At 36.3% G+C, this 21,145-nt stretch overlaps 2 protein-coding genes across 2 annotated transcripts; one reads left to right on the top strand and one right to left on the bottom strand.

Annotated features, from left to right (window-relative positions):
• Window positions 1-1,066: 1,066 nt before the first annotated feature.
• Window positions 1,067-11,907, bottom strand: ralaa (v-ral simian leukemia viral oncogene homolog Aa (ras related)). Its single transcript, XM_055183105.2, has 5 exons — window positions 11,591-11,907; window positions 7,098-7,375; window positions 4,498-4,706; window positions 2,522-2,696; window positions 1,067-2,226 (listed from the first exon to the last, which is right to left on the bottom strand). The coding sequence occupies exons 2-5, from the start codon at window positions 7,209-7,211 to the stop codon at window positions 2,104-2,106; spliced, it is 621 nt and encodes a 206-aa protein (XP_055039080.1). The 5' UTR covers window positions 7,212-7,375; window positions 11,591-11,907; the 3' UTR covers window positions 1,067-2,103.
• Window positions 11,908-12,089: 182 nt separating this feature from the next.
• On the top strand, window positions 12,090-20,637 carry med1l (mediator complex subunit 1-like). Its single transcript, XM_055183104.2, has 17 exons — window positions 12,090-12,247; window positions 12,473-12,573; window positions 14,564-14,639; window positions 14,733-14,787; window positions 14,983-15,115; window positions 15,206-15,234; window positions 15,328-15,399; window positions 16,289-16,363; window positions 16,475-16,551; window positions 16,638-16,703; window positions 16,808-16,919; window positions 18,251-18,375; window positions 18,495-18,610; window positions 18,840-19,038; window positions 19,127-19,228; window positions 19,816-19,918; window positions 20,191-20,637. Exons 1-17 carry the CDS (start codon window positions 12,226-12,228, stop codon window positions 20,552-20,554), a joined length of 1,827 nt encoding a protein of 608 aa, XP_055039079.2. The 5' UTR covers window positions 12,090-12,225; the 3' UTR covers window positions 20,555-20,637.
• The last annotated feature ends 508 nt before the right edge of the window (window positions 20,638-21,145 follow it).

The following is a 21,145-nucleotide window of genomic DNA, read 5'->3' as shown; positions in this document are numbered from 1 at the left end:
AGTCTTTTTTAATATTGCGCAGAAGAAAATGATGCCACAGCAATAATTAACTTTTCATATACTTAATGTACACATTAAGATTTTTGTAGATATGGCTAAACATATCCATAACATAAATAAGACATGTAGGTGGAAAGAAAGAAAATGAAACATATACAGAGCTTAAAAAATGTATTAGACGTGAAATAAGAAAAGAAAATACTGGAAATATTTTGATATAAATTTAGGTGATTTTTAAATTAGTTTAAATTCTTTAACTCAGACAATAACATTTTAATGTAAAAAAAATGATGTTACCTACACAGAAATGGCACTTATGCCAGTCCCTAAGATATGAACTCAAAGCAAGTCACTATTTGAATTCAAAAATATCTTTAAAAACTACAGGCAACTTAAAGTAGCTAAATGTTTTGTATATTTGACATTGTAATCAATTGTGTATGTATTCTTTGAACTTGCTGCACATTGTTCAGACCATATAATCAAATACCCTCCACTTTTAAATACACATAGCTTCTCAACACACCCATGCTGCACACATACAGTAAAGCATCTGTAAGCAAAATAGCACCATGACAAAAATAATAAGTTATTACAGGCAATAACATAGCTGCTTTTGATATAAAAGCCTACCATGGTCACAAAAATATCCCCTTAGTACATTAAACTTAAGCAGATATAAACCAACACTCCACTGGCCTTTGGTGTATTATCTTTAGATTAATCAAAATAGTTTAGTCATATTTAAGACAGCCACTTAAATGGTTCCTCTGCAAACATTTTTAGGGACATTTTCATCATAATTTAATTTCTTTAAATGTTAACATCAAACAAATTGATGGCAATTGTGCTGTAGGGACAATTGAGAGCCCTGATGCTTTCATGGTTTGTTTTGTTTTTGGTGGGGGGTTTAAAAGAGCCTCAAAAGCAGTACTCTGATCAACTAGAAATCTAGCATTTATTAGCATTTAATTTCTGAAATCAATGTAGCGGCAGCACGGCAGAATAAAAAAGTAAGACATTACTCCATACACATCACGCTTTGATAATAATTAAGCACTTTAAATTAGAAAAAAATATTTTTAATGGTTGAAATAAACAAACTGGCGATACTTTATAAAAACAAATCTGTAGGGAAAAAAAGTCGCACGACTGATATATTTGTCTGGTATGGAAATGCCTCCACAAGCCATCCTAACAGACACACTTTGGACTTACACATCACATAAAAGCATAACATTGTCAAAGTACACATCTGGGCAACATCCAATGTTGCAGAGACATCTTTAAGCTTCCTATAGCAAAGCAGAGAATAAACATGAAAGTGACTTCTTTAACAAACTGCTTACATTGACAATACAGTGTTGAAAAATAAGCTGCCTCGCTTATTCCGAAATGATCAGCCACCAAAGAGATTTGTGAGGGTGGTACACTGGCAATGTACACCAAGGCACCAGGATGTACACAAAATTGCAATAGCCAAATTATCTTTCTGATTCTTGGTCAGGTTTGGGAATACCAATCCTTTCTAAAAATAATAATAATAATTTAGGGTTACTGTAGTAAAAATAATGGTCCCAGTAAAGCATTGTTTATGTGTTGGACTCATTTTCCAAAGCTGGTTATTGGTTAGCTTTGGTTCTCTGTATTTTTAGTGTTTGTCAGTGTTAAATAGTTTGCCGTTAAGAATCTTTAAATTAATAGTTTAATAGTATTTATTATAATTCACAGTGGTGACAAGTTGTACAGTTATAATATTCACATTTATGGCCAATTGCTATTTAAATAAAATCTATCTGACCTGAATTTTAATAGGACTGGGTGAAAAACTTACAAAACATGAATTTGACACAAGAATAAAATCTGAAGCTTTCCAGATCCAGGTTCAATGGTGTCTGGTGTTCCTGGTAAATGTCATTGATTTGACAAAGGAGATTCTTTCTGGAAATCAAGTGGACCTTCCCAATCTTCCCAATTCATTTAATCTAAGCAACAAACTTACAACTGACACACAAATACGTTGTTTGACTGGCAATAGGGCAAAATATAGAACATACAGATACATATGGAAAACCTAAAAGATGACCAACAAAATCGCCAAGACTATAAGATGCAACATCTTTCTCGGATTCGTTTGGCCAGACTTTTCCTCTTCTTCTTTCCGTTCTTCTCCTTGCTGTCTTCCATCTTCCTAGCACGAATTTCCCTCATGAGGTCAAAGAAAACCTGCAGTCAAGACCATATATTATTTTGTGAATAGTACTGAAAACATACGTTTTGTGTTTTTGTAAAACAAACAAACAAAAATAAAAATTGTTTAAAAAACTGCACAATAGACAATAACATTCTACATTGGTCTTGGCAAGTAAATGTTAACTTCTTTTGAGATAGATTTTAACAAGTAACAGTTGTTTATGTGCTCATTTTTTTAGTTCAATAAGGTTTTCTTGCTTATTTTTAGAATCTTAAACCACTTTTTAAACCGTCTTTATGTAAGTTTGTGTTTTCTCAATATTCCTACCTTATCTACATTGGCGCGGGTCTTGGCGGACGTCTCCACGTAGCAAACGCCCCACTGATCAGCTCTGGCTTTGGCTTCATCTGCGTTTACCTGCCTCCTGTCCTCTAGATCGGACTTATTCCCCACCAGCAGGAAGGGGACATTCTCGTCCTCCTTCACCCGCAGAATCTGCTCTCTGTGTGGGGAAAGCACATGTAACTTTCTATGTCTGATGTAATATGAAGAGGCATTGCTTAAATTTGGAAGAAGAAAAAAATTCTCCAGAAGCAGTGCAAAAATATGGTGCTTGTCCAAGCAAAATGCCCTCCCAGTCCCATCATGATGCCAGGGCAGGGCAGGTGTCTCTGTAGATTTTTAATTTTATTATTATTTTACTTATTTAATGTTACTCCGGTCGGTGGACAGCACTGGCTTCCTCCAGCGACAGCAAAACCTCCCAAATAAAAAATGCAAAGCAGAACTTTACTGATAATAAATATGATCATGGATTTCTTTGCTCTAAAGTTTTCTGTGGACCAGCACTGCGCTGCGGAAAACCCTTATATGGAGCTGGTTTGGGTGTGTTTTATGCAAATTACCAACCTTGTGCACGCGGCTGCTCATGCAGAACACTCCAAATTCACTAACATAAGAACAAGTATAAGAACAAACTCATGTGCGTACGCTCAAGTGTGCGTATAAATACGATAAATGTACGCAATTATTAGTGAATGATACCCAATGGCCCTCCAGGACCGAGTTTAGACACCCCTGTGCTAGGGTATAGTGGATGGTTGTTTGCTGGCTCAAAAGAGTTCAACCCTCAGATCTCCATGATATTCTGTTCTTTAGGCTTTTGGCTTGGGTTCTGCCTTTAAGTGTAAAAACTATAGGATTTTTGTAATTGTTTTATCATCTGCCAATGAGAAATTGTCCTGTGTGTATATATATATCTCCCAAGGGTTTTTCCCTTCTAGGACTTTTTTATTTCCTTTGGCTAAAAGCACGGGTTTTTTTTCTCCTAGGGGGTTTTTTACCCGGGGAGGCAGCCTTCTTGGGCTTAACTTAGCTTCCTCTTCTAGACGTTACATTAGTAATACGCTCGCTTATAATGTTGAGTCATAGCCGCAGCAAATTTAACTGCTTATGCTATCGTGTATTATGTTGTGCTATCTGTCGCTTTTCTGTGCTTTTTACTGTTTCTATTAATGTAAAGCTGCTTTGAAACAATTAACTATTGTGAAAAGCGCTATATAAATAAAATTGAATTGAATTGAATTGTAAGGGGTTGTTCAACTCTTTGACACAAAGGTTTAAAATGCAGATCAACATTCATGACAAAAAGGGTTGGCAAACTTGAATGAATAAGACATCAGGGAGCTCTTGACTATCCACGCTGAAGCTGAGATCCTTCACCAGCAAAAATCATGTGATGTGGTAGTTTATGAGCGAATCAGAAAAAATGCACATGCATGGTTTCTCGAGAAATTGTGGAAAATAAACAAACTTAAGACCATACTGAAAAATCCAGCAAGTGCACAAATACAATACATGTCACGTGTCTTTACAGTATGTGTGTGAAGTGAACACATGCATAGATTCAGAAAAATCCTTGGTAGCGTAAAAGAACTACATTCGAATGATTCCGGACAATTCCCGGACACATTTTCCATGTATTTTCCCTAACCTGTCTGTATGTAAGGGCTTCTGTAACAAATGATGTTGGACAAATTATGCAAATTGTTTATACTGCAATAAAGCTTAAAGTATAAGCCATAATAGTGATGTAACCGCTTGCCTTAGCAAGAATGGGAATACCACTACAACATTATGTCAAAATTTGTCAAAGTCTTTGAATTTTCAGTGATGCAATTAAGCAAAAAGACCCAGTGCATTTACAAGATCGTCATTAATTAACGAAAAACGTTTAAAAATCAATACAGCCCTCTTAAACAATCTTACAAGCATCTGCTCTCATCAGAAGATCTATTAGTTACCTAAAGTCAGCAGTTGCTGCGAAAGATTCAAGTTCAGTGATTGAGAAGACACAAAGGAAACCTTCACCGCTGCGGAAGTAGTTATCCCGGATAGCTGCATAGTCTTCCTGACCTGCGGTGTCCAGAATATCAATCTGGACTTCCTCACCGTCCAAAACCACCTTCTTCCTGTAGCTGTCAGCTTTTGTGGGTTCATAATCTTCCACGAACTGCAAGAAAGAAGACAAGAGGTGTGTAATTCCTCGGTACATTTATGCATTTGCAGACGTTTACTGCAGTAGCTATACATTTTTATCAGTATGTCATTATGCGTGTTTCTTGGGAATTGAACCCACAAGCTTTGGAGCTGTTAACACAATGCTCAACCAACCAACCGAGCTACAGGAACAGTATTCAGCAATACATATTCAAAAATCTGTGGTCGACCAATGTTTTTTTTTGTCCGGTGCCAATATTGATATTAAGGCCGATATAAAACAAATGTTATTACAGTAACAAACAGAAAATCGCTAAAATCAAATAAAAACATTATTCTTCATAATATTTATGAATATACCCTTTGAGTACTTATAAAAAAATAAGACATATGTACTGCTGAAAGCTTACAGTACTGCTTGAATAAGACTTTGCCGCATGCCAGTGTTGCTGTGTGTAACACAACCAGTGTTGGGTGTAACTAGTTACTAAGTAATTAGTTACTGTAATTAAATTACTTTTCCTTTGAAAAAGTAAAGTAAGGGATTACTCTTATTTTTCTTGTAATCTAATTACAGTTACTTCTGATGTAACTAAATACTGTGTATGGACTCTAAACAATTATATATACTATAATACAATAGTGGATTTAACATGGTTTAAGTTTACAATTCTCACTATTAACTGGTTGATTATTAGTGAATATTAATGAGATGCTGGCTGTTTATTAATACTTAATAGCACATATTAATGCCTGATTCTGCAAAACCTTATTCTACATCCTTAACCCTCCCCATTTCTACCAATACATAAAATGTATAACTTCTTTAGTATTAGTTGTTGGAGTGTATTGAGGCAAAAGTAGTTAATAGTTAGTTAATAGAGAGAATTGGACCCTAAAGTGGGACCATAATAATTGATGTACATTTATATATTATTTATTCCAGCCATTTCAAGCCTATCCTTGTATCATGTACTAAATAGGATTTAGAAAGTAATTAGTAATAAGTAATTAAATACTTTTTGGAGAGAGTAATTTGTAAAGTAATCTAATTACATGATTGAATATGTAATTAGTAACTAGTAATTAATTACTTTTTTTGAGTAACTTACCCAACACTGAACACAACCTAATGTTACGTGAAATAGTGAATAATAGGGATGCATATCAATTAATCGCGATTAATCTATAGCAGAATAAAAGTTTTTGTTTACATCATATATGTGTGTGAACTGTGTATAATAATTATGTATATATAAATATGCACACATGCATGTATAATTTTAAGAAAAAAATATATTTATATATTAAGTATTTATATTTATATATAATATAAATTATACATAAATATACAAATGTATATACACATGTAAACATTGCTTAAATATATACATGCATGTGTGTGCATTTAACTATACAAAGTTATTATACACAGTACACACACATATATGATGTAAACAAAAACTTTTATTCTGCTATAGATTAATCGCGATTAATTGATATGCATCCCTAGTGAATAATGATTGGTCATTTACTGTTTGTCAGTCTTTGGCTTTACACCCGAATGTCTTTTCATTATATATACACACAACCATCATCCGATATATCGGCCACTGCAATATATTAGTACTACTAACATCACTACTCAAAATCACTAAAACAAAGTAGAGATGCTGCAATATATTGGCCAATTATCAATATTGGACAATAACAGCAAATCGGAAGATAGTTTATAAACGGACAATAGTCATGGCCGATATATATATCCTGTCAATCAAAAGAAAACAGGAAAATGCAATGAATTTGAGCTCTGTGTATAAAAAATGAAAAGAAAAATCACTATAGTTTAATGTTAATGATCAGGGATCGACCGATATGGATTTTTTAGTGCAGATGCCGATTTTTGTTTCATCAGCCTTAGTTGATTTTCTTTAGCCGATATTTGGACCCGATACTCCTTTTGCTCACTCAATTTAAATAATAAAAATGATACGATGATGCAAAATGTTAACAGTCTCAATTTAAAAAAGTAACATTTATTGAACTTAAAAAAAAAACTATATTTAACAAATAGTAAAAACAGGCGAGAGTGCTATGGAACCATGAACTGCACTCTCCACAATGACGAGGAACTATCAGCAAAGGATATTGATTTCTAGCACTTTACTACTACAAATATACATAGAGATGAGAAATAAAAACCCGCTTTCTCCAGCTATGATCAGCCGTTAGGCCAAGCTTTCGATGTTGTCCTAGAAAGGTTGGTTGTTATAGTCACATGACCTGCAATCGCTTGCGGCTTCCAGCACTCTGTCTGTAAATAATGCCGGAAAAAACTCCAAACCATAATGGTATTTTACTCTTTCCATAAAGATTTCTTGTGATATATAGAAAACATCCTCACCTCATCATACATGAACTGCAATGTTAGAGCTGACTTTCCCACACCACCACTGCCAACCATGATCACCTTATGAAGAGCCAGGGAGTTCTGCCCTTTGGGCTTGGCTGCTGCCATGGTAACAGCTGCTATGGGCTGCGGGGTTGAGAGAAGAGTTGTACGTTTTGGAGTGTTCTTGACCACTTAGAGTTAGGTGGGTCGTGAAGATCTGAAGGTCACTGAGGTGAGGGGTAAGGGTGCAAGCCTTTTCTGGGAGAGACCATGTATTGCTCCGTTTGTACCTAAATAGGTGAAAAGCCTGTTTAAATCTGTCAGTTCTACTCAATGTTTAAGCCCAATCCTAATCCAATTAAAACAAGAAAAAAATCTATTTTACAGGCCCATGTGTTAAAAAAGGAACAAAACAAAATTGACCCTATTTACAATATTAAAGACACAATAAAATGCCCTGAAATGCTTTCGTACCATTGGTTGATGTAATTTCCACTGAAACTGGAAATTAAAATAGGACATACTGTTTGGCTCCTCCTCTTTTAAAACAGCCAATAGCTTTTAGTTTAACATAATGATGCATTCCAGACAATATATTTCCACCTTAAAACCGTAAATAATGTCTGGAACGGCTTTCTTTTTTAATGTTACTAAACACTTTAAGGGGCGGTTTCTGTACAGGGTTTAGGTTAATTCAGGACTAGGCTTTGTTTATATTAGAACATTTAAGAAGTTTTAACAAACAAACCTTACCAGAAATACCACAAGTGTGCATCCTGGGACAAAACAATGTCACTGATATGTGTTAAAATTAGTCAGTACAAGAGGTTTTTAAACAAAAGCAACTCAAACACGCATCCCAGTCTGGGACCAGGATAAGCCCTGTCCGGAAAGCCGCCCAAATATGTTTTAGGGGCGATTTCCCAGTGAGGGCCCAGTCTCAGACTAACATGCATATCCGAGCCGTCTTAACCGAAAACATCCTGCACTGACACAACTTAAAATATATAAATTCAATACCATTGTTTTGTCTCATGATGCACACCAGTAATGTTTATTGTAAGGTACGTTTGTAAAAACTAATTATGGGGCGGTTTCCCAGCCAGTTTTCGGGCCGAATACCAAAATACACTTCTAGCCAATCAGCAGTAAGGTGCGTGTCTACTAAACGACATTGTGGCCTGGGTTGCGTATGTGTGGGACACGTCTATCAAAAGAAAAGGCCAGATTCTATTGGGGTAGGGGCATGTTTGTTTAGGTGATTTCAAATGTCAACACTGGCTTTCAGAGATCATGGACCCCGCCTTTGGGTGTTTTCACATCTGTAGTTCGGTTCATTTGGTCCGGACCCAAAGCAAAAAATGATACATTGTAGCTTTTTTAGCAGTTTTGGTTCCTTTTCACACCACACTGCTTGCTCTGGTCCGCACCTGTTGAAACGAACCAAAATTTAGTCATGTGATAAGATCCACATTACTCATTATCCACATGTATTTGAACGTATTTCCTAAACTGCTTCTCGATTGGTCAAAATCAACGTGCGCGAAATTCCAACCCCGGAAGTAAACAAAAAGGAGGAAAATACAGCAGACACCATGGACATACGACTGCGTGCTGTAATTGTGTCTCCGTAGTTGTTATACATATTTTGTATACAGCACTCTAGACAAACTGTTCATTTCCAGAATGAATCGGGGATGCGGCTTGAAAACAACGTTTTAATGCACTACATACGGCGAAGACTCAAAAAATACTTTGCTGCCTTAAAATTTTTTGTTAAATCAACTCAGATTTACAAGTCATGTCAAAAGAAATTTGTTGTCACAACTTAAATTTATAAGTTATAACAACTCACCTGTAGTTATAATAGTAAGTTGAAATGACTTGTAAATCCAAGTTGATTCAACAAAAAATTTTAAGGCAGCAAAGTATTTTTTACAGTGCAGGTATGTCCGTGATCTGCCATTGGGCTAATATTGGTAATAGCCCTGCGTTCCAGTTCGTTTTTATGACCTTCTCTCGATAACTTCCCTCAGTCTCGTTCACTCGGATGTACGTCATTGCTTACGTTGTACGAGTGCCCACTACTGCTGAAACACTTGAAGTAGGTAAAAAAAAAGCACTTGAAGTAGGTTCAAATGGATCGCCCTAAGGCCTTGATCACATGGAAAGTGGAGATCGCCCCCTCCATGTCCAAAGCGCGAGTTGCTGAAGTGACGTCGCAATCGTGATGCATTGTGGGATATGGAGCTGCCTGAAGTGTACATATGAAGTAGATTCGCTCCCTCTGTCAAAATCGGGGGAACGAGGGTCTATCCATACAAACTTCCCTCGTCCACTTGACAAAGTGGACTGCACTTCAAAATGGCGACAGGGATTCCCCCGAGGGGAAGTGTTTAGGGAAGTTCGCGAGTGTGTGTCAAAACTGGAGTGGAACGCACCCTAAAACTGTCAACAAACACTTCCTCATCCCATAATGCACTGCGCAGCTGACTACGGCTTCTGGTTTAGTCCAAAATGCGCAGTACTTTTGCAGTTAGGTCGGTTCGATCTCGGATCGTGTTCTCACCACAACAAACTGCTCTAAAGTTTGTTTGAAAACCTCTTCAAGGAGGTCTCGGTCACCTTGTTTGGTCCGCACCAAAGTTCGATTGCTGCATTCTCGCCTGCCCAAACGAACCGCACCAAGTGAGCAATTCGATTCAACCAAACTAAATGAAGCAGGTGGAAAAGCACCCTTGGATCCTTTCTTGTTCACATCACAACTTCATAAAAACTGAGACCCCAGCTTTCTGTGCAGCAGTTTATTTTGATACAATGTCAAAACGACACGCAAAGTGGACCGGGACCTCACTGATTTCACAACTCAAAAACAAATCGAACATAAAAGAAAGAACCCAAAAGCGAACCGTACTCAGACCACCTCCGGATGTGACGTTATTTAGCGTTTATAATTTCAGTGTTTTGAGGTGAAAATATATCACAAATCCGAGTTGTCTGTAACGCAGCATTACATCCTGGAATCTGATGAAAAGCTAAAGTGTAGAATGATGTCATAAAAACTGCTGATCCATATTGAAGTGACAGACTGTACGTTTTAAATGCTTATATCATCTAAAAGTGAATTTTGTCAGTGTTTTTATATCTTGCAGATATAAAGCTTGCATATTCATACAAGCCAAGGACTTCTTAGTCTCTTCTGGCCTATTTTTAAGAAAAGATCAAGATTAAGTATCCAGAAATATTGCTTTCTCAAAAACATATCATATTACAGTGGCAAAATGTGCTGCGAATGCGTTTTCATGTTAACTCTAAGCATGTAAATGTGCTAATGCATTCCTAAACATACCTGAACATTACACCACAAAAGGGCCACATGAGCATATCCTGAAAATCCCTAGTTTCCGGTTTCATTTTCCTAAAATCTACCATCCACACACTTTATGGCACTCAAAGCAGTGCAGAGTCGACTGATTTAAAGTCTTTCTAACTATCATCTGAGAAAGACAACTCTCAGTGCATTTGTAAACAGCTCTAATGGTCCATATGGTTTTCAGTTAAATATGGGTGGGGTAGTAAGTGACTAAGGAAGACACCACCTTATCTGATGTCAACATGCACACAGCACAAAACAAACATTTGTATATTGGATCCTCCTCAGATTATGAATGTTTTGCTTTCAAATAAGAGTTTGTACTGCACCCTTTAATTTGAAACCCATTGTAATCACTTGTGCACAAATAAATGCATTGTTTATGCATTAATTGAAATAGTGATGAGTCTGGATAACCAAACTAAAGTTGTCTCGTCAATAATTCTAAAAATAATCAAGTACCCAAAGAGGAAACTACACATTATACGTGAGACTGCTATATATCGTACTAATGTATCTAAATAAAAGAATAAATGATTTTAATAAGCCTGGTGTAGCATAACTATTTAATATGAAATCTGGGTGTATGTGCAGATTATGTATCTAGGTCCATATTGTCTACAGGCCCATATCTGGTGGTGGATGAGAAACCAGGGCAGGGTCTGCTTAGCACAATAACAAATTTCCCATTCAGAGAGTCTGCAGGGTTCAGCCCCTCACATAACTGTAGACATGGGAGACCTAAGGTTATAGCCTGATCTAAACATCTGTCTTTAATTTAACCCCAATGTTTCACCAACAATTACCATGTTTTGGAAAAATATTATCATATTTCTGACATGTCCCATTATGGTAGTTCTAATGTATGATTTTAGTACATTAGAATGTAATGTAAATAGTATGATATACAAAAATGGTATTTATTCAAGTGTATGTAAAAAGATAGTATTTTAAACCATAGTTTAACCAAAATACTTGTTTGTGGCACACACAGACAGCTGACCGGCTAGCCATCATCATACACACAATGTTATATGTTAGCAAACCAACGAGTTTTAATATTACAATCAGAATTGACATTAAGACATTTTATACACATACATGTCCTGATATTACATATAAAAGATCCTACCTTTGTGTCGCCTCGTTCGCTAAAGGTAATCCAGAGACACAAGGACTCTTGGGAAGGGGGAAATTCCTCTTCCCTGATCTCTCTCTCTCTCTTTCTGTCTCCTGCTACTGTAGCCGCCACATCCCGAACAATATCATCGGATCCAAAGCAAATGTGCCGCCAACTTTACTTACGTCTGGATTAACAGCAAGTACACGACGGTTAGAGTGATCTTTGATGTGACATGGGCGTGCAGCGCCGATGATGATCCCGATAGGCGGGTCACATGGATCCGCTTCAGGTTTCCATGCAGGGAAGCGTACGGCGGCGGTTTGCGCATGCGTACACAAACCCAATCCTTTCGCTAGATCATGCGGCACTGCGCAGACTGCTGTGCGGATGAGATCAAAGTACCGCGAGAGCAAGTCGTGAGCTGTGCTTTCGTATCACTCTCGCGGCGTTTTGATGTCATACGCCGATCGTTCTGTGCAGCGACGCATGAAGCCGAACGTGCTTAACGCGACGGCTAATGGCGGGAAATTAATTAGTAGGATCACGCGATAGAAGTTTAAACGCTACGTATGTTTTCGAATGGTTGCGTGCAGTTCTCTGGTTAAACATTTTTTTGAACAACAGCCTAAAAGTTAACTTAAAAAATGGAGCCAGATAGAAAACCTGGTAAAACGTTATTTATATACACACACACAGAGCAAAATTTGATAAACAAGAATTAGTGATGGGTATTGGTTAGCCTAATAGCTTTATTTGTTCGCATAGTATAGGCTACTAAGTATGTTATTAAATTAATGAAACTACAATCATTTTAGTTTGAATATAAATCTATAATTAGGCCTTTATTTCAACATAAAGTGTATCTGTCTTTTGTATTACATTAAAACCTAGGTCCTTCAACTATGAAGACCAAAACTTTGATGTCTCACTTGAAGTCCAAATATGCTGATAAATCTTGGAATGAAACCATTCAGCTGGTGCGAAGATGTATGGTAAGAAAACTGCCTTTATCTCCTCTATTTACATTGTTTTTAGTAGACACTTTATTCAAATTGACTTACATTCAAAGTGTACATTTTTATCAGCATGTGTGTTCCCTGTAAATAAAACCCACAACCAGTTGAGCTACTGGAAAACTATGTGGTTTGCCAGACAGGGTTTAAAATTAAGCCAGGACTAGTCCTAAAGTTTTATTATAGCTAGTAGTTTATACAAAATGTATCATATAAAAACATTAATGGTGTGTGCATTTTGAGACAAAACAAAGGAATTGATATATTATAAGATATATGTATATATAGGCTATATTCAATTAGGACCACTTAAAAATGCATTTTAGTCTGAGACTAGGCTTAAGCCCTGTCTGGGAAACTGCCCGTATCCATTTTATTTTCGAACATGGAAGTGAGTGATGTGACGTATTTCCCATCTTTGTGCGAGACGTCCGTTTCAATAGCCAGCTGGTAGAAAACAGTGTAGTGGGAGCACGCATAAAAAATTATTTAAACGGTTATACATCTGCCATGTATAAACCAGTGGGAGGATGAAATTAAGAAGTGGTGGCCACCGCCGCCGCCTTTCTTTCAATGGTGGGTGGCACCAACTTTAAGGTGCATTATCGCCACCTACTGTGTTGGAATGTGGACCAGAGTTTCCCAATTTTATTAACAAAAAAATTATTATAAATGTTTTAACTCACTAAATTCTCCTAATCAGCCCTGTTGCCTTAAGATAAAAAAACTTTCTAAATCATTAGCAATTATATAAGAAGTGGCCTGATATATCATATGAAGATATTCAATCATTTCGTGTTGCTCGTGGGGTGACAACTATGTGCTTTTATAGTTGAACTTTAACGTTCAACTATAAAAGCACAGAGACATACCAGTATCTTTCAAATGGGAAAGTCAGTCGAGTGTTTGTACATGGAACAGTCAGCAGCAGTATCTTTCTGATTCAACACATTGTAAGTTGTTATAATAAACACATTAAACTATTACATGTATTCAGTATTGTTTTCGTTTTAATTCAGTAAATACATGCAAACACAAGGACTTTTATAAACATTAACTAATAAGCAGTTTATGTCATATATATAATTTGTACTGTAATCACATTTTTGTAATAATATATAGTAGCAGAATAAATAAACCAGCTAAATCAGCATATTTTTATCAGCATAATATTATTTGTTTTTTTTAAACCATTTTTGATTTGATTGTTTACTTGGCAGTTTCTATGAAAGGTTTTAGTGGATGGATGTGTGGAAAAAGATGGGTGCAAAACAATGGGGTTTTTTTTAGAGAGATTTACTGCATTTTGTACCAGCTATTATGGCAACCCCTAAATGCACAAATTATGCGATTTCATAATAAACATTACAAAGCCAGTCACACTCGTGTCACTCGCAATACGACTATTTCTTTAGTGGGACAGATGATTTTAGCAGAAAGTTCAAACAGCTCTTTTCAGTGCAAAAATAGGACGTAAAGATCCACAATAAGGTCAGTGGGGGAAAAATGCAGTTTCTTAAATGGATGAGTTCATTCACGTGTTTGGTTAAAGCCGAGGAGCTCATTGTGATGTCCTAAACAGGTCACGGTTAGGCCAACAAGTTATAACTACCTTAGGTCACATAAGAGTTTACTCTCTTGTTATGCAGATTGCTTGCTGTTATAATGCAAAACTTCCTAAATCTATTCCAGATGTGGAGCTGCAGCAAAACTATTATGGTCTAGATAGTATACTGTGCCAAAATGTGCAAACAACCGATTGCTTTACAAAATAAAAAGATGCATAATAATCATTGTTAGTATAAAGTTGCATGCTGCATTTCATGCTTTTTTTGAAGATCTTTTTGTGTATATAGCAAATTGCTTGTATTCTCTCTGGCTTGTTTCTGCTGGGATTTTTAATGCATTTTCTTTTTTGATTTATTCGAGACTTAGAAGAAAACTGACGCAGAATTTTGTCTCGTTATAGGATAAAACGAGGGCAGATGGCAGAGTTTGTGATCCAATCACGAAGTGTCTTCAGAAGATCAATGAAGCACTTAACGGTGAGCATTCACTTTAAAATGCATTTTAAGAAATAAAGCCTAACATAGTTACGTGGATAAAAAATGTCCACTTTAACTTTTTTTATTTTACAGTGTCCTCCCTCACAGCCATGGTGTCTAGGCTGGAGATGATTGCCAAACAAATAGGGTTTGAACTTTTTACACATAAGAGACATGAGATATTGCACTTACATTACACTCCGTTACCACAGTAAATCTCTCGTGATTTAAAAATATCAACATTGCCTTGGTTTGAAATCGTATTGCATTACTAGCACAGCCATGTAAAAACAATCAATATGTAGGCTGTGTTAAACTTCTGATAAACTTCTGCTCTTTGTAGACTCGGGTCACACTTAAGCCCCACAGAGACTGTGTGTTACCTGACTGCAGACCTGTTTTATGTTGAGGTGGTCCTGCTGCCAGGGGGAAAAGTTGAAGATGTTAGGGTTGCCCATCACGGGGAAGCTCCTGTGGTGAGAGAAACATTCATGAGCTTGTTAAAAATACTGTAAACTTTGTGTATATCTTTGTGTATGTCTATCATTAATTTTTGTTTCTTTAAGTCAAGTCCAATGTTCCTTCAGTTGTTGAGGTAAGATTTGTTGATTTGGAGACAAATCCATGCAATTCAATTAAGTTTAAAAATGTTTTGCATATATTTAACAAGACTGCCTCATCTACACAGAATGAAGAAATTTCAAGAGTTTTCTCTGAAGTTGGAGGACCTTGCCAGTTTTTACAACATACCAGGAGATGTGTATTGCCTCTTTTATTATAGATCTATATAGTGCTATAGCTTGCTTTCCATTTTATATTTGCGAAAAACTTTTGTGACGTTTTTCGATGTTTTGCGAAATGATGCTGTTTCTATTAACGGTATTGATGTTAAGTCCTTTTAAAAATCATGGCAATGGATGTTGGTAGATTTACGTATATAACATCCAATAGAATAGCTTTTAGATTATATTCAATCGAAAGAGACGCCGATGTGTTATCAAAACATTAATGGCAGGGGAACCCCCTTATACTTGGGAGTTTTAATGCAGTAAAGCATGAAACTTTTGTGATATCTGGAAGTTTTTGGGAAATTGTCACGTTTCCCTTGGCTGTATTTTTGATTTATAGATTAACTATAGCTTAGTTTACAATACAGATATGCGTGATACGATATTTTTAAATATCGATTAAAAGTATTGCGAAATTATGTCTTTTCTATGAACATTCCCACTCGTTACACTTTGTCATTTCTAAAAATCATGGCCATGGATGTTGGTAGATTATTGTATATCACACCTACTGCAATAGCATTTATATGTATTTAAATTAGACGCAGGTGTGTTATCCAAGCGTTAATGGCAAGGAAACCCCCTTATACTTGGGAGTGGCCACGCATGCGGCGTTTCAGAGAGGTTTTAGTATGCGATTTTACATTTTTAAAGAATGATCATGTCATTTTTATGCATGTCAGGTGACGTGTAAATGTGAATTTTTTTTTGCAGTATATGAAAGTTTTTGAAAAATATGCGCGTTTCGATTGCCTGTATCATCAATTCCTAAATTCAGTTTGCGCAATTTTAGTAATGGAAACGCAACTTTTGATTATTACTACTGCTAAAATTTCTCTAAAAGAAAGACCTTTCTTGCAGTGATGACAAGATTAAAATCTACACCGCCCTTCAACATCTCGAAAGCGACCTCTTGAAGATATCCCACTTACCAAGGTGCATGCATCTTAATACTGATGTTTGAATTGTGAGGATGAAAAAAAACATCTTTGGTCATATAACACAATAAGCACATGACAAGAAAAAACGTTATACTTTCACTTGTAGATCTTTGAGAGAAGGTGACCTTCATGATGACCTCATTCTGAATGGAAGAATTGGGAATGTCCAGCCAGGCAATGAGGGTGAGCATTCGACGAACAATGTTGCTAACTGGATCACTGCGTTTTATGTGAAAAATCAATCAATTTTTTCCCTCTCTGACTTAAAGGGACACCAATGAAAATGGAGTACTATATAAGCCCTTCAGACGCTCTGATGAGGTTGTCAAGCACAGGTAATAAAACAGTTTAAAACTTAGTACTCAACGTCATTCATCCTCATTTAGTTTTATGTAGTGCATGATATGTCGGATTATGCTTGTGTGGCTATTGAATAAAGGTGAGGTTGGTGGTGGCCAGGTTGCCTTGGTAACAGTGGGAAGTAGTGACACCCCATACAGGCTGCAGATGGAGCCACTGATCTTCTCTCCACCACAGGTCGACTTATTTGGGTGAGTAATGATTTATACCAGCTGACCTTTTAAGGTCCTTGTGAAAGTTTCTGTGTTTGGACAGCTTTGGAGTTCATTTCAATAATGCATTTGGGTGATTCTCGTGAAATTAGACTTATGAGGTGTCATGAAACATTTTGATAAAGTAAATGCAAAGTAAGAGTATCAACATAAGAAGCATACAGTTACAAACATCTCTTCATGTACTATTTTGCACATGATTTTAAATGACATCATATAAACCAATTTTGTTGTTTTTTCCACATTTAAGAGGAAAATTTTCATTACCGCAACATGTCCATGACTGGATTTGGGTTCTTTGACATGGAAATATTTATAATTAAAAAATCTAAAAAATAAAAAGCTTCAGTGCATGTTATAAACATTTACAGTAAAGAAACATGTGGTATTTGGTGATCATTGGTAAATGTAGAGACCACAATAAGGAATATAAATGTGTCCCAAGACCAATTTTCTCATCCTCCGCAACAATTTTCAGTCATTGTTTAAGCCCTCAAGGAACGAACATTAAAAAAAAAACTATTTGGAAGGGACATAATTGACTGTGACACTCAAGATGGCTACCAGGTAAGCAGTTCTTATTTTTTCTCTCCAGGTAAAAGTTGAAATTTTGTTTGTCATAGTACCTAGACAACTTTTTAGTTCTCATTACCGAAACATGAGTTTGTAAATGTATATATTTAATGTAATATCATGTTGCGGTAATGATATTTTTAGATAATGATAATCTAAAAAATGTAAATAATTCTATTATTATATAATTAAATTCTCTGTAAATATGGTTATAGTAAATTCAGACCTTAATCTTATATATGCAAAAAAAATGTCTTCAAGGGCTTTTTAAAAATTCTGATGCTGGACGTCTTCAAAGTCTGGATTTCGTGAGAATCACCCATTTGCTCATAGCGTCTGGACGTTTTCCTGTGCATATTCACAATAACATCCGCTATCAGATTATTCAGATTAGATTTACATGTATGCATTTACTACCAAAATGTCCATTTCAGATTTGTTCATTTTCTCTAGGTTAAATTGTTACACCAGTATGTTGTGATCAGAGAGTATCATTTTAAGCATTAGACGTAACGGATATGTTCAAAAACATTAATAGCCAAAACAAATTATTGTAGCTTATTGGCACAGTAGCCCCAGAGTTCTGTCAAATGGAAATAAAATAAACTATAAAGCAGCAGGAAACCTGAGCTGAATACCTTTACAGATGACCTGAAATTGTTCTTGATTGTATCCGCCAAGTAGAAATCTTTGTGTGCGTTTGTGCCAAAAAAATATAAATTGGGTTTGTGCGATAGATTTCCAGCATTTCAGCAGCTCAGCGAGTCCTGCTCTGCCTTACTACCAGCTACATTTCTTCTCAAACTTCAGCCACCATTGCCAATGCTCACCTCTTTCATTGAGAAAATGGGTAAAATAACAGGTACGTTATACAATTGATTTTCTAAAATTTCCTTAAATCATACCAACTTCCAAAAATAAACATTGTTTGTCTTTTTATAATTGACCAAAGTCTCCTAACTTAAATCGGATTCTGTGCAGATGTTGTTATACCAGAGAAACACCTGCAGGTGGAGCCTCTACCACAGCTTCTCATGAAGACCAGCACAATCCAGAACACCAAAATATCCTGGACAACGGGAATTCAGTTTGTTGTGGTTTGTTTGCAATGCAAGATATCATCCTATTCCCATAAAACTACATTAGTATGTGTAGCAAACTGTCATATCGAGAGTGATTATAGATTTGTACTGTCCTTGCTGCTGTTTTTCTTGAGTTACACCGATCATTTTTTTGCTGTTAGCACAGTGTTTCTTTTGGGACAGTAGATGCAATCATTCTGTCATGTCTTATTTACATTGGTTGCTTGATTTTCACGTTTCTCAGCCATTGCCAGCATCGGAATACCACAGCTATGTATTCTCTGGGTCTGAATGGGGCCATGAGTCATGGGAAGGAGCCCTAATTCACGCAGTCCCCTTCACTCATCCCGGCCATGTCCCTGTATTACTGGATACCCTTCGCCATCAGTCTGCCATCAATATCCTGTTGGCAAGCTGTTTCAGTAACCACAAGCACCACATAGGTTATTAATGCAACTTTATGCATTCAGATGTCAGTAGACTATTGTAACATATTTTCTTAGCTTTTTAATTTTTTGCATTTTAACATAGATGCTGGCTTATCGTATGACCTGAAATGTGAGGTGCTTCCAGAATCAGACTGCTGCATCTCTGTTTCATTTAGCCTTGAGAATAGCGACCACCTGGCTGTTCGTAAGGATTTTTACATATTCCTATTATATTGCATTTAAAGTAAAACACCACAGTTTTTTAATATTTTACTATGTTCTTACATCAACTTAGACGAATTAATACATACCTATCTTTTTTCAATGCGTGCACGTAATCTTTGTTCAGCGTGTCGTGACTGTGTTAGCATTTAGCCTAGCCCTATTCATTCCTTAGGATCCAAACAGGGATGAATTTAGAAGTCACCAAACACTTCCATGTTTTCCCTATTTAAAGACTGATACATGAGTAGTTACACAAGTAAGTATGGTGGCACAAAATAAAACGTGGCGATTATTTTTAAGCAGCTAAGTCAAACGATTAATCGCAATTAATCACATACAATTTAAAAGTTTGTTTTTGCATAATATGTGTGTGCACTGTGTATAATAATTATGTATGTATAAATACACACACATGCATGTATAATTTTAAGGGAAAAAATATATTTATATTAAGTATTTATATATAATATAATATGTATAACAATTTAAAGGGTCATGGAAACGCAGCTACATCAACAAAAACGTGTAATGTACCATATCTGGTTTCTCTTGTATTATATCTTGCAGTTCTAGTGATGGTGGCAGATTTTCGTCAGGTGAGCTGCAGACTCCTGATGCCTGACTTTGTGGATCATAATCTTAATGACTACATATCCAGAGTCCTTATGCGGTACAGCATTTTATTGTTTTCATTACTATCATCTTGTTGCTCATGCTCACAAATGACCAATACCACAATTACATCACCAAACTGGGCGCTCCAGATGAGAACTACATAGGCATGTGGGTGCCATATGGGACATGTTATTACCTTTGCATGGGCTTTTATCAAAATTAAAACCAAAACATTTTGCATGAAAAATCGACTATATGTAATAGTATATAGATGTGGTTATACACTGCAGCCAGATCATTAAAATCAAATTTGTATTTCTTTTCCAGGTGCATGTCCATTCCCATAACAATGAGAGCCATACGCAGAAAGGTGGCCAACCTGATGATCCATCCCTCACCTGTGGCTGAACCACCTTGCACTTTTAAAATGGAGAGCTCATCTCCAACAGTTGCTGTCTGTCCTGACGTACCCGATCCTGATATTAAACCTGCTGTGTACCCATCTGTCTCCCAAGAGGCCAATGGGGAGAAAAGCCACCCCTCCTCGGCAGGCTATTATGTTATGTCTGTTGCTTCTACCCCAGTGGATGATAATGCAAATACAGATGCTGTTGCTAACCCTTCCCCTTGTGCTTCTCTGGGTGTCTATTCACACTGGGTCACCAGTGGAGTTCCTGCAGAGTTTATTTAAAGTGTTGAGTGCTTTTAATACAAATTATATTTTAAGTTATTAATTTTACAAAAATCTTTAATAAAAGTCACAGTTTTAAAACAGTTAAATAGTATGCAGTTTTAGATATTTTTGTTGTATTCACATAATGTGAAGCCAAAATTGTTCCTATTTCTTAATGTTAGTGTCCGATTTGGCATTGTTAAGCAGCTCGTGTTCACAATCCACAGACTGGTACCACACAAGCCAAACAAACTACTCAGAAGTAGACATTGCAGGTTTCCTTAAACTCACTTCCAAGAAAAATATTTAACAACAGTTATGAACATTCAGAGAAGTTCATAATGTGTGGTTTGGCACATTTTTTTGATGGCATGTCAAGGATAAAGTTAATTTATTGTGAGGCTTTTCACCTTTGTTAAAGTAGGATTTTGATAAAGTGATATGTGCTGACGTGTAAAACAATAAATGTCCACCCACCCAGGGTCACCAGCACAAGCGATCACAATGTCAGCACATTCAAACAATAAGGAACTTCATATTGTCAGTACGGCATGAAGGTCACAGGCATTTACTTATTGATGGGAGTTTCAAGGAAGTAATTCCTGGACA

The sequence above is a fragment of the Misgurnus anguillicaudatus genome, chromosome 25 (assembly GCF_027580225.2).
Source record: "Misgurnus anguillicaudatus chromosome 25, ASM2758022v2, whole genome shotgun sequence".
NCBI classification, from domain to species: Eukaryota; Metazoa; Chordata; class Actinopteri; order Cypriniformes; family Cobitidae; genus Misgurnus; species Misgurnus anguillicaudatus.
The sequence above is the reverse complement of the archived record's forward strand: the minus strand, read 5'-3'. Positions and strand labels throughout refer to the sequence as shown.

Bases quoted from the DNA above. Each gene is read 5' to 3' on its own strand.
- ralaa (XM_055183105.2), bottom strand. From the start codon at position 7,211: ATGGCAGCAGCCAAGCCCAAAGGGCAGAACTCCCTGGCTCTTCATAAG. The intron at 2,697-4,497 runs GTAACTAATAGA...TTCCCCACACAG, and splicing joins GCAGCAACTGCTGACTTTAG to AGAGCAGATTCTGCGGGTGA. The intron at 2,227-2,521 runs GTAGGAATATTG...TCTTGACTGCAG, and splicing joins CCCGCGCCAATGTAGATAAG to GTTTTCTTTGACCTCATGAG.
- med1l (XM_055183104.2), top strand. From the start codon at position 12,226: ATGGAGCCAGATAGAAAACCTG. The intron at 16,920-18,250 runs GTGAGTAATGAT...TTTGTGCGATAG, and splicing joins CCACAGGTCGACTTATTTGG to ATTTCCAGCATTTCAGCAGC. The intron at 19,039-19,126 runs GTTATTAATGCA...ATTTTAACATAG, and splicing joins TAACCACAAGCACCACATAG to ATGCTGGCTTATCGTATGAC.